The sequence below is a fragment of the Delphinapterus leucas genome, chromosome 1, assembly GCF_059928025.1.
Source record: "Delphinapterus leucas isolate spDelLeu-1000000601 "Yukka" chromosome 1, BTC_Dleu_Yukka2, whole genome shotgun sequence".
Classification (NCBI taxonomy): domain Eukaryota; kingdom Metazoa; phylum Chordata; class Mammalia; order Artiodactyla; family Monodontidae; genus Delphinapterus; species Delphinapterus leucas.
Window position 1 is genome coordinate 161,664,963 of NC_143129.1, and position 12,888 is coordinate 161,677,850.

General features: G+C 48.2%; 1 protein-coding gene and 2 pseudogenes across 1 annotated transcript; 1 reads left to right on the forward strand and 2 right to left on the reverse strand.

Annotated features, from left to right (window-relative positions):
- Window positions 1–29: 29 nt before the first annotated feature.
- Window positions 30–6,342, reverse strand: TEKT2 (tektin 2). The gene is made up of 10 exons (XM_089896194.1): window positions 4,557–6,342; window positions 3,260–4,437; window positions 3,051–3,176; window positions 2,668–2,873; window positions 2,007–2,150; window positions 1,817–1,931; window positions 1,530–1,637; window positions 1,261–1,404; window positions 1,020–1,099; window positions 30–851 (listed from the first exon to the last, which is right to left on the reverse strand). Exons 2-10 carry the CDS (start codon window positions 3,413–3,415, stop codon window positions 638–640), a joined length of 1,293 nt encoding a protein of 430 aa, XP_089752320.1. The 5' UTR covers window positions 3,416–4,437; window positions 4,557–6,342; the 3' UTR covers window positions 30–637.
- LOC149750788 (dolichyl-diphosphooligosaccharide--protein glycosyltransferase subunit MAGT1 pseudogene) lies at window positions 5,073–8,275 on the forward strand (annotated as a pseudogene).
- A 750-nt stretch (window positions 8,276–9,025) lies between these two features.
- Window positions 9,026–12,101, reverse strand: LOC111175457 (succinate dehydrogenase [ubiquinone] cytochrome b small subunit, mitochondrial pseudogene; annotated as a pseudogene).
- Window positions 12,102–12,888: the final 787 nt, after the last annotated feature.

Consider the following 12,888-nt stretch of genomic DNA (forward strand, 5'->3'; position numbering starts at 1 on the left):
ACCGCGCGGCTTCCCCGGCCCCACAGCGCCGCCCGGCGGCCCGGAGTCGCAGCTGCCCCGCGGGTGACAAGGGGCGGTCCCGCAGCCCTCGTTTCGATTGGGCCCGGCCTCTGTATTTAGCCCGCGTTTCCCCGACCTGTAAAAGGCGTCACAGCCGGGCGGGACGGCCACTAAAGGGTCCCCGAGGGCTGCGCACTGAGCCAGACCTTTGGGCCACTGCCCCCACGGTCGGCCAGCCGTGCCACAGCAGCCCCAGCTCGGGTCATTCAGTCCTGGGCGGCCACCCCCAATCCCTCCCTGTCACCCTAGCCCCCTCTGGGCCTCCCCTAGGCGTCAAGAGGGCACGCAAGGGTCCAGCTGGGACAGAGCTGGTTAGAGATCACGGCGCTGGAGCCCAGGGTGCTGGCCTAGCCCAGAGAAGGGCATGGGATTGGGAACATGGAGCTTGAGGGATGATGTTACCATCTTTGCTCCTCCGTGCACAGGAGAGCCAAGAGCCCTCTCCCCGCTGGCTACATGCAGGGGTAGCAAAGAACCGTCCGGACTGAGAACCCCCGACCTTTATTAGATTCGTTCTCTCCACTGCCCTCCCTCTTTCATTTTCCACCAGCCTTCCCCTCCTCCCTCAGCCCCCTCGCTAGGTTAGCTGCAGCTGGCAGGTTTTGAGTGGACTCAGGGTGCGGTTTGTGGTGCGGGTGAAGGTGTCCACCTCCGGCACAAACTTCTCAGCCGGCATGGTCAGCTTCCGCCGGGTGTCCATGCACTTGGTGTCCAAGAGCATGGAGTTGGCCTTGCAGGCGATGTCAGCCTGCAGCCGGGCCAGATGCTGGTACAGGGCGTCCAGAGCGTCCCTGGGGAGGAGGGATTAACAGCCCACCACCCCCAGCGTGAGGCTGGGAGGTCAGGGCTGAGCTCACCAGCCTTGAGTCAGGAAGACCGCGGGGGAAGCTGGCAGGCAGCAAGGGACCCCAATGGTGGGAGGTGTCTCCCCGCCCCTCCTGCCCACTCCCCAAACCTACTGTGCCTGCGCCAGCTTCTGCTTCAGGGCAGCAGTGGTGGCCTCTAACTGCTGGGCCTCCTCAGTGAGGCCGCACTGTGCCTGGAGGCAGAGGGGCAGGTTGGGAGTCCAGGTCAGCCACACTGTCCTTCTGCCCACGGGTCTGGGGGCTGCCCTGCGCCAGCACCCCTGCTTCACCAGGGAGTGAGTCATCCTGAGGAACCTTAGCCAGGGTCCCATGCCCCGCTGGGGTGCCCTCGTACCTGGTCCCTGCAGAGTTCCACGTTGGGCCGGTAGGTCCTGGTCTCTAGCCGGGTGTGGCATAGCTTCAGGTTCTGTAACTTTCTGCGCAGATCCTCCTCCAGATGCCGGATGTCCTCCTGCAGCTCGGCAATCTCCTCCAAGGTCTGCAGGGACGGAGTGACTGGTCTCCACCTGGTGCACCCAGTCCGGGGCTTCCTGGCAGGGCATCAGGCTCTTCTTCCCACAGCAGGAAGTCCCGGCCCCAGGAGACCAAACGGAGAAGGCTCACATTCTTCTCTTGCCACTTGAGCTCCCTGTACACTTTCTCCATCTCCCACAGCCGCTTCCTGAAGGCAAATTCCGTTGCAACCCTCTGGGCTTCCAGTTCGTTGTTGGTCTGAGGACAGAAAGTAGGCAGGGCAAGGGGAGGGTATACGCTCTGGCCAGCTGAGGATGTCGCTCAGGTGAGGGGTGGGATGCCACATGGCTGACAGGGAACAAAAGAAAAGGGCTTGAGTGCATGCTGGGGCCATCTCTTAGCCATGGAGGATCGGGGTAGGGGGACTGGTCAGTCACCTTGGCAATAGTTAGGGCGATGGCCTCCCTCAGCTCTATGGCCCCTTTCATCTCAGCCTCTGCTCGGCTCTTGTTGAACTGACTGCAGTCATCCCACTGCTGGAGTGTGGTGGAGCTGCAGGTGGCAGGAAATAATCAGAATATGGCCTCTGCAGGGAGGAAGAGAGACTGAATGAAATGCCCTTCTTACCCGTTGGGGACACGTGTGGGATTAATCTTCAGAGAGATGTTCGGGGACTTGAGGTTGAGAGAGAAGCAGCCTCTGTCTATGTCCACTGTCTCCATTTTGCCCCGATGGTCAGAGTTGAGCTGCTGTCGGACTTCCTGCAGGAGGCTGGGGACAGAACAGACTGGATCAGGAGCCATACCTCCAAGGCCCTGGAACGCAGCCCCCATGGTACTGAAGGGACAAGGAGGGATGGGAAAGCTGAGGTGACAATGGAGCTGCCACTGCAGCTGAGACATATATAGGCACAGCTGGATGAGCTCCCCACAGACAAAATTATGGCACCAAGTGCTTGTACACACCCACAGGGCACACTCCAGTAGCTACACTCACAAGGCTCACACTCCCAGAAAGTCGGGGTGGTGGCACATGGGCTTCATCTCTCATGCTTCCAATAAATTGATAATGGCTGCCTAGAGCAGGTTCATGAAAAGTATTCTGAGACCACGTCCAGGTGGTGCAAAAAGTACTACGATCAGTGGGTGAGTGGTTTCTGCCATGGGCACGGCAGGGGCAGAAGGCGGCCTGAGAGCCAGTGACTTGTAACCCACGATACACATGTTCTACATTTAAAACACAGCCTTCAAAGGCGGGTGAACGTGCGAATGACGTATCTCTCTCTTACCAGAGCTTCTCAAAGGCCTGGCTGATCTTCTGTTGCAAGGCCTTCTTGGTGGCTTCAGTGACCTCTACCTCTTTGTGCAGCTCTTCCTCCACGGGGTCCTTCACCACATCAATGTCACGCCGACTCTCCCGCAGGGTCAGGCACTCAATGGCCACATCCAGAGGCAGGTTCTTGGCCTGCAGGTTTTGCTCTGCTGACTCTTTCATCTAGAAAAGAGAGGGCACAGGAGGCTGGTGGGGCCATCCGCTGGGAAGCAGCTCTCATCCCCACTTAGGCCAAGTGACTCAGATGGACATGCCACCAAATACCCTGACCCGGAAGAGGGGAGGGAGAGGGAGGTCCTTGCAGGCAGGGTCTCCTGGCACCCTGCCCTGGCTCCCTGCCTGTGTCAGGGCGTCGATCTCAGCATCTAAATCCGTCAGACACTTGTCGAGCATCTCCTTCCACCGGTTGACAGTATCAATCCTCTCTGCCAGTCGAGTCCTATTGTCATGTTCATCCCAAATGGTCTGGAAGAGACAGAGCCAGATAAAGAGGTTGTCGGGAGTTGGGGGCTATCCCTTTCCCACCCAACTGGGCTCCGGCCCCCAACCTGGTTGTTGGTCTCATTGCAGAGGACCTGGGCCTCCTGGCGGATCTGGTGTGAGGCATCTCGCTGCCGTTCAGCGTTAGTGGACAACAGGTAGCTGTTGGTGTGCCAGTCCGGCAACTGGAAACGTGGGCTGGGCTTGACACTCAGGGTGGCCATGGTGCAGGAGCCGAAGGCTCAGGGACCCCAGGCCTGTTCCAAGACACCCACCTCTGCTGGAGGGAGCAAACAAGGCTGCAGGAGACCACTGAGGAAAGCCTCTCCTGGATCAAAGCCCCTCCAAAGGATGTACTCCTGTCCGTTTCGCTCCAAGCCCCTTCCTGCTGGAAGCCTGCTTGGAAACAGCACTCCCTACACTCAACTTCGTGTGAGGCATTAGCTAAGTTTCCTCCCACCCATCCATCTACAGACACAAACTGCTGGACCCTGCAGGTCCTGGAGCAGGTGAAAGGGGATAATGGGGCTCCTCGGTGTGTGTGCGTGCGCGTGTGTGTGTGTGCATGTGCGTGTGCGTGTGCGTGTAGTGCCAAGTGCTCGGCGGGGCTGGCGGAAGGCGGGGGGCAGGTAGCAGGAAAAATAGCCCTTAATCCAGTTTCCACCACTACTTCCAGTAACCAAGTCCTGTGCAACTTTCTTTGCTTTCCCTGCCCCAGCTTTGGGCTAGGGCCCTGTGGGATCTAAGAGAAGGAGCCCTATCCCCATCCAGAGAGGACCGGCTTGTTTCGAAGGGGCTTCGAATTGGCACTAGGGAATTGGTGGGGGGGGGGCTGGTCCCCTCCCCACCTGGGTCATATTCCCTCCCTCTGCACTCTGCTGGAGGAGGAGGAGCGGGTGTGTGAGGGGCCCCAGCGGGAGGAGCTGCGGTTTGTCTAGTTCCAGCCCAATCCCTCCCTTCCCCTCCCAGGATAATCATCTCCAGTTTAAATTAATACCCCGGCGCAGAGAAAGGAGCGGGAGCTCCCTTCCTCCTCTCACCTTCCCAGCGCGCACTTCCGCCTGCCTTCGCCGGCTCTTCTGTTAAGCGCCCCCGGTTGCTAGGCACCCCCACTCCGCGCGCGGGTCATCACAGCCCGCGTTCAGCTTGGTCACCGCCGGGCGGCGCAGCGGCGGCGGCGGCGGCGGCGGCGGCGTTGGGGCCCAGAGGTCTTCCGGGTAGGAAAGGGCCGGCGGCGGGGCTGGTGCTGCAAGAGGGTGGGGAGGAGGAGGGCATCAGGATATCGCGTTCACTTCATTCACAAGTTAAAAATCTTTACTTTGATAAAGGTTACTCATCGACATGGCAAAAAACAAAGTGCCTTACATAGCCAGAGTAATCTCCCAGTCAGGCTCACTCTCCAGCAGGTATCCTTCCCAGAACTTAACATTATTTACACACATTCTACCGATTCTGTCTTTCCCGATGATTTCATCAGCTGCTTGACGGCATAGAAGGAATGATCATCGCAATTGGAGAGGGCACGTCCCTGGGAGACGCAACGGGTATTAGAAGTAATGCTCAGTATCCAACCATTTCTCTAAGAAGGAGAAGGAAAAAAAAGTCCAACCGTGCTAGTACCGTTCTAGACATTGGAAGATGTTGACAGGTAATGTACATAACTAATAGGTGAGGTAGGCATTACCCCCATTTTTGCCAGTAACTGAAGAGACTGGTAAGGATGGAAACCCAGATGCATCTGGTCCCCAGGTCTACCTTCTCTCAGTTACGACTCCGCACTGCCTCTAGTGGTGGCGCTGGACAGCAAGAGGAAGGCAGGGATGCTATCCCCAGCTTGCCCGCCTGCTCCTCTCTGAGGGCTGTGCAGAAAAATCCTAGGAGATGGATGCTATGACCACCATCGTCTTACAGGCAAGGAAACTGAGGCACAGAGAAGTGAGGAACGTGCCCAGGGTCACAAAACTAAGTGATAGAGCTTGGATCCAAACTCAGGCAGTCTGCTCCAGAGGCTAAGTTCTGGTTTGATGGATGGAGGGTAAGAGAGGAGTCCAAGAAGAGTCCTCAGTTTTAAAACCTCAGTGATTGGTGGGATGGGGTCACAGTGGGAAGAGAGGCAGAGAACCCAGGGCTTGGTAGGCAAGGGGATGATGAGGTTGGCTTTTGAGTAGTTTGAGGTGATTGTGGTGGATCTAGGTATTGCTGTCCAGGAGGCAGTTAGAAATGTGAGTCTGGAACTCTGCAGAAAGACTGAGACTGGAACATTTCCAAGACTTCCTTGATCACAGAATTTTGTTTTTTCACAGAATATTTTCTAAACTCTAATACATGGCTCATAAACCAGACAGGCATGGGAATTTGTGATATAGCTCTTTTACTAGGATTAAAGAAGACAGAAAAATAAAAGGTCCTGGACAAATTAATTGCCGGGAGAAATGATAAGATTTTGGCATAGATATTTGGAAACTTAACAAAAAGAAGTAAACAAATATGGAAGAATGGTGGTGTATCTCTGACCATGGTGGTGGTTTTGGTGTTCATGACTCCCGAGGCTCCTGCACATCCTGGACAAAGGAAGAAGACATTAGCAGAAAAGGTCGGACAGCTGATGGACTGGACTCAGAAAAAGAGTGATAAGAATGAATGATGCCATGTTCAATCGTTTTGTATTAGAAAAACCAAGAAACGATTCTGTTATTGTGATGTTTACTACTCTCCAGAAGTTTAGATTATGTGTAACATGCAAACTTGCTCTTCAAGAATTTCAGATCTTGGCAGATTCCTGGCAATTCTCCAGTGCATTCAGCAACAAGGTATTTTTTGCTATGGTGGATTTTGATGAAAGCCCCGAGGTCTCTGAAATGCTCCAGGTGATGTCTGTTCCGCATGTCCTCCACTTTTCTGCTAAAAGTAAATTTACAGCAGATGACATTTATAATTTCAAAGAGAGGGGTATCATAGCGCAGCAAATGTTCACGTGGGTAGCCGAGAGAAATGAGAGACGGATGGTCAATGTCAGAACCAGGAAGCCTATAAATTATTACTATTCCTTCAAGTTAGGGATATCTTTGGCTTTCATCGGTGGACTTGTGTATGTATTGAAATGGAATAGGAAATTTAGTTTTAACAAGAATTTATGGGCAGTTTTAGCTGTGTTTTGATGTCATCTGGTCCAATGTGGACTCATATACGAGGAGCCCCATTTGCTCAAAGCAATACACAGGACAGACACATTATATTCATGAAGTGCATTACTTCCAGTTTGTAGCAGAAATGTATATCATTTCTCTGTTTCATGTGTGCATTACCCTGGAAATATTGCTCTTAGATACAGCTGCCACCTCTCCTATGATCATTATAAATAGGAAGATAATGTCCATGACTTGTTTGTGTCTAGTTGTAATATTCTTCAGTTGGCTGCTTTCTCTCTTCAGATTTAAAGAACATAACTATCCATTCCACATTCTCGTGGATTAAAAAGGATCCTAGAGATGTAGACAAGGAAGCAAGAAATTTTTTTAAAATGTGAAAGTAAAAACATGAAAACAGCAGAATATGAACTCGTAACTTTTTAAATTAAGACTTAGCCAAAGGAGACATGAGGTGCCCTGGCAATAACAAGCTATTTTCTCTCAAAATCTGTGAAGTGTTATGTTATGTATCCTCTCTGTTCTTCTCAATTTTCTCCTCCCAGTAAATGTCATAGATTACCTTACTTAGCGAATTCCAATAATTAAAATCCTCAGAGTGTACACCTTTTACTGAATTAGGACAGTGTTTAAAAGTACTTTAGTTAGGGCTTCCCTGGTGGCACAGTGGTTGAGAGCCCACCTGCCGATGCAGGGGACATGGGTTCGTGCCCCGGTCCGGGAGGATCCCACATGCCGTGGAGCGGCTGGGCCCGTGAGCCATGGCCGCTGAGCCTTCGCGTCCAGAGCCTGTGCTCCGCAACGGGAGAGGCCACAGCAGTGAGAGGCCCGCATACCGCAAAAAAAAAAAAAAAAAAAAGTACTTTAGTTAATATTTGGTCAGCTGATCTTATTCTAATATGAAAAATATCTTGATAAGGTATCCATCCCCACATCTAGCTACCGAAGTTAAAACTGTATTGCCTTTTTTGGAGGTGTATATTTGCACAGCTTACTTCGTGTGTTGTTCCCTGAAGCCTTATCTTTCTTTAGCGTGCACTTCCAATGTCTAGAGGCAGATATAGTACTACGTGGTGCTCCATCTCCCAAGTCTTTTCTACTGAAATACGCTATTGTGCTTCCTGATGGTTGTAGATATTACAGACTAATTAAATACTGGATTGTTTCTCCACGATCGTTAACGACTTTTTATCCGGAAAGATTTCAGGTAAATTATCTTTCTTTATTTCTCTTCCAAGAGGGCAATTTCTAACAAAATAGTAGTTCCTATTTTGGTGTTGATGTGAGGTTGTTTTCAATTAAATTTAAATCTAAGGGAAAAATATAAAGACAATTCAGAGGATGAATGATGATTTTATTCACCCTTTTCTGTTTAGAAGCATGCTAAAATGTCAGGTTATTTCCAATATGCAGAAATGTAAAACTGAATGTCTTAAAAGCTGTTCTATTTTGGCCTTTCTACCCTCTTAAGTGGAAAAACAAAGTACAAATTTGGAGATTCCACCCCCCCCCCCGCCCCCTTACCTTCATTCTGTCGTATGTAGATAACCAAAGTTAAGTTCCAAATAGCTTATTAATGAGCTTGGCAAATGACAGCAAAGTTGTATTTTACTATTAAATTGAACTCTGGTCTTCCCTCTGGAAATTGCTATTTTAGAAAAGTGAGAACTGTGATTGTGAAAATGTTTTTCAAGCAACAGCAATTTAGTGTCACATTAGAAGATTTCTGCTTTAAATTGGGACTGACTTTGGCTATTTACAACCAAGTGACCCACCTTCGAGGTACAGTGGAAGATCTTGATGTTTTTTTATTTTTATTATTTATTTAATTTGTTTATTATTTTTGGCTGCATTGGGTCTTCATTGCTGCCCGTGGGCTTTCTCCAGTTGCAGCGAGAGGGGGCTACTCTTCGTTGTGGTGCGCGGGCTTCTCACTGCAGTGGCTTCTCTTGTTGTGGAGCATGGGCTCTAGGCGCGCGGGCTTCAGTAGCTGTGGCTCACGGGCTCAGTAGTTGTGGCTAGCGGGCTCTAGAGTGCAGGCTCAGTAGCTGTGGTGAACGGGCTTAGTTGCTCATGGCATGTGGGATCTTCCCGGACCAGGGCTCGAACCTGTGTCCCCTGCACTGGCAGGCAGATTCCTAACCGCTCTGCAACCAGGGAATCCCCGAAACTTAGGTTCTTGATGTCTCATCGCAGAAAGAATTCAGTGAGAGACAAAGTGATAGGTAAGAAGTGGATTTATTTAGAGAGAAACACACTCCACAGAGTGTGGGCCACCTCAGAAGGTGAGAAAGGCCGATCTTGATGTTTTTGTATGAGTTGTTTGCCAAGGGATTTGGGTATAGTTGCTCTAGTAAATTGCACTTTTTTAAAAACACAGAGTGAGTGGAAATAGTTTCTCTAATTTAGGCATTTTTGTTTGTTTGTACACTTCTCCAAAGGAAACTGCTTGACTCTGGCCTTTTTTCCAGCTTACTTTTCTGTTGCTCTCGCACCTGTCTCAGGCCAAATAAATTCACGTTGAGATCCTCAAGGTTGAGACTTAAGTGAGACTAAGTAGTTTTGTATACAATAGTCAGAGAGAATGAACCGCTGTTTCAACTACACAGCTGCAGATGGTTTAATCTGGAGGTTGAAACAACCAACAAGCCCCCTCCTCGACTCTATTTGCCCTTCCATTTTCTTGTATAAGAAAAGTCTATCAGTTCAAATGAATGGAAAGTAGCTTTGCTGCATTCAAAGTAAAGTGTTATACGTTTGTGCAGATTTAAAAATGAGTATCTAAAGGGTCTTTTTTTGGAGTAGAATAAATTTTTATTACACAGCATCTTATTTTTAAAAAGACTTTATCTTCATAGAATACATCTTCACATTAGAGATTCCCACAATGGGAAAACAACAACTTATTACTTATAATTTTATATCTGTGGACAGACTATTTTAGGACAAGTAAAATAAACACCTTTGAGGATTAAGTCTAGGTTTAGAATCTGTAACAATTTGAAACATCTATAAGGGGATCTCTTCCCTACATGGAACTTCTCTGTATTCAGGAACTCTCCAGGCTCTTCTTCCTAGGATTTAGAAATCAGTAATGTGAAACATCAGCATTTCTAATTTGCCAGTTTACCTTGGACATGTAACTGGTATCGACTGAACAGAGCGGGGAAGTTTGCAAAAACTAAACACTGTCTAATTTTCTGCAAAGTCTTTTCTCGAATTAACAGTCTCTCCCTTTCTCTACCACCCTAGGACAAATACAGAAGTCTGATCAGCTATTGAGAGCAATAAAGCTGAATTCCCTTTAGGAGTTTGATAAATTAAAAGGCAAAAGCTCATATATGTTTAGTTGTACTGTGAGTCTTGTGAGAAGCTGAGAGACACCCCATTAACTCCCCAGCATAGAGAACTCAGTCTGACAATTTTTTGGTTACAATTGCTCTCAAATCTTTCCTCAAAGATTACATTCTAAAAATAACGAGGTGATTAGGAGAAGAGGTTTGTCTCACCAATGGACTTATCTGTTGTTTCCTCCTTATTGTGAATTGAATGGCATGACAGAGCAGAGGCAAGGGAGGTGTACAATCAATTTTCAAGGTATTACGTCTAAAAGGTCGGAGCTTCCATAGCATAGCAACAGCTGTGCAGATGCCCTCATCATGATCGTAGAAATAACAAAGCCTAGCAAAGGTGAAAGCTGAGAGTGCCAATCCCTGGAATATAGTCACAACTTGTCCAATGTCCCAGTGACTATGAAGAGGGAGGGGCTGCAGCCAGGGAGTAGTTCATTGCAGAGCAAGGATTCAAATAAGCAGCTGGAATTAGGCCCAGGAGCAAAACACTGACAACCCTCTCACCAATCCAGTGGAGACATGCAGCCTTGGAACCAGAATGGTGGCTGGGTGACAGGTGAATGTCCTGTATTCCACACCATCCTGGGGTAGGTTGGTCCTGGAGAAATGCTGAGACATGAGTGGTCTGACCACTGGTGCTCAGAGGAACAGAGCTTGTCCTCCTCAGGCACCACAGAGGACACGGCCTCCAGAGAGTCGCCCTGTCGCTCCTTAAAGGGTCTTAATGTAGATACTAGTAATACTTTTAAATTAAAGATTTAAAACACACCTTTTAATATAGTAAAAAAAAACACTATTCAAAGAAATACCACAAACGGCAAACATTTATAATCTAAAATCTTTATAAAAGTACAAAAATAAATTAGAAAAATTAAACTCATAAAATGGTTAAGCAACCTTAATTTTACATTTGTATAAAATACAAGTGAAAACCATCTGAATGATGGCAGTGACTGAAATCCTGTTTGGTAAAGTATCCTATTCCTATGTTGTTTTTGATTTTGTTTTTTGCAACATAATGTGCAATTTCCATTTGACAGTTTATGTGGCAGTAAATAAAGAGTAATATTGTACAGTTAGCAGTTGCAAGTACTTTTTTTTTTTTTTTGCAGTACGCGGGCCCCCCACTGCTGTGGCCTCCCCCGTTGCGGAGCACAGGCTCCGGACGCACAGGCTCAGCGGCCATGGCTCACGGGCCCAGCCGCTCCGCGGCATGTGGGATCCTCCCGGACCAGGGCACGAACCCACGTCCCCCGCGTCGGCAGGCGGACTCCCAACAACTGCGCCACCAGGGAAGCCCACAAGTACTTTTGAGTTGGGCTGTTTCTGAGGTCCGTTAGCAAAAAAGTCCATTAACATTTTATTTCAGCTGAGAATCAGACATCATATAAAGCTTCATAATCCTAAACCACGAATATGTCTGCTTTGTTTATAAGTAAATCTTGAACCCAAGCATTATTCTTTTTTAAAAAAAAATCTTTACTGGAGTATAATTGCTTTACAATGTTGTGTAAGTTTCCCAAGGATTATTCTTTTAAAAAATTTTTTAAAAAATTTATTTATTTAGGCTGCGTTGGGTCTTCGTTGCTGTGCACAGGCTTTCTCTAGTTGCGGCGAGCGGGGGCTACTCTTCGTTGCAGTGCGCGGGCTTCTCATTGCAGTGGCTTCACTTGTTGTGGACCACGGGCTCTAGGTGCGCGGGCTTCAGTAGTTGTGGCACGTGGGCTCAGTAGTTGTGGCTCGCGGGCTGTAGAGCACAGGCTCAGTAGTTGTGGCGCACGGGCTTAGTTGCTCTGCAGCATGTGGGATCTTCCCGGACCAGGGCTCGAACCCGTGTCCCCTGCTTTAGCAGGCGGATTCTTAACCACTGCGCCACCAGGGAAGTCCCCCAAGGATTATTCTTAAAGGAAAATATTTTAATAGAGAAAAGTATGAGACAAGTGCTGCTGTATAAAGGCACTGCAAAGATCTCTATAGACTGTGGAAATTACAGAAATAACAAAAGTGACAGAAGGCAGGAAAACAGTCATCTTTTTTCTACAGATAAAACTAAAGATTCTAGTCCCCTTTATGATAGAGACATTTTATCAAGTATAGTAAAAATGATCCCATCCTTTCCTGGCACTGACAGATTAACCTAATTAATTTCCTAAAAGTATCTGCAAGGTATGCAAGTCTCAGCAGCCAAAGAATTTGTCAAATGATCAGACGACTGAAACATGGAAACTACAAGAACTGAGAGTTCAAGATGTACGGTCCCCCTCCAAAAAAGAAACCACCTCGGAATTTTACCTTAGATTGCCCCCTCATTTCTCCATGCTTTAGTGTAGTGCTCTGAGCACCCTTTTACCTGAAGTTTCAAGCAGGTGAACTCTAATGTAATTGGTGACTTGTTCTGTCCAGTCCAGCATGTCTAATTAATCAATTACAGCAATCGTCCGATTACTGTCTGCCTAGATAACCGTCATGCTTTTCTGGTACTACCCTTAGGGATGCTACAGCCTGATTTATCAGAGCATGTCTTCGCGTCACCGTTACACATATTTCCCCCATTTAACTGTATGAATTTGGGTGTAGTTACTGACGTTTTTAGAATTTTCCTTATCAGTGTAGTTACTGGGAAGATTGACAGTAGAGTGATTCTCTTCAATTCGTCAAACTTAACAACTGACACATATAGTTAAAAAAAACTCAACCCATCAGCATTTGTTAGTTAAGCTAACTAGTGCTTCTTCAGCATCAGTAACAAGATCCTTTAAGAAAACAAACTGTACTGTTAGGGTTGCACAGACTCTGGCGACATGTAGGTGGGAGAAGACTGGGGTGAAGAACACATAATAGCCAGAAGGGAACAGACTGAATTCTCTGATGTTCTGGAGAACAGAAATAGGGTAAATGGAAATAATGAAGGGACAAGTTTTTAATATTTAGGCTGGACTGCTTCAAGTAGTGAGTTACCCCCAGATAAGGAGCTCATCCTCATAGGGATTCCTGCTTGCTTGGAGGCCTCACCTCACACTAGGGTTCCTTTGAGTCCAGACCTATGCAGACTGGGCAGAATGGCGGGGCTGTGGAGAGTGTGCTCCATCCAAAGGGGCCAACCACTCTTGAGCTTCCCCTGGTGGCAGCTGTGAAGGGATACTGAAGGAATAGTGAAATCGATGACCCTCCTTGCTTTTTAAGGGATTTTTATGTGAG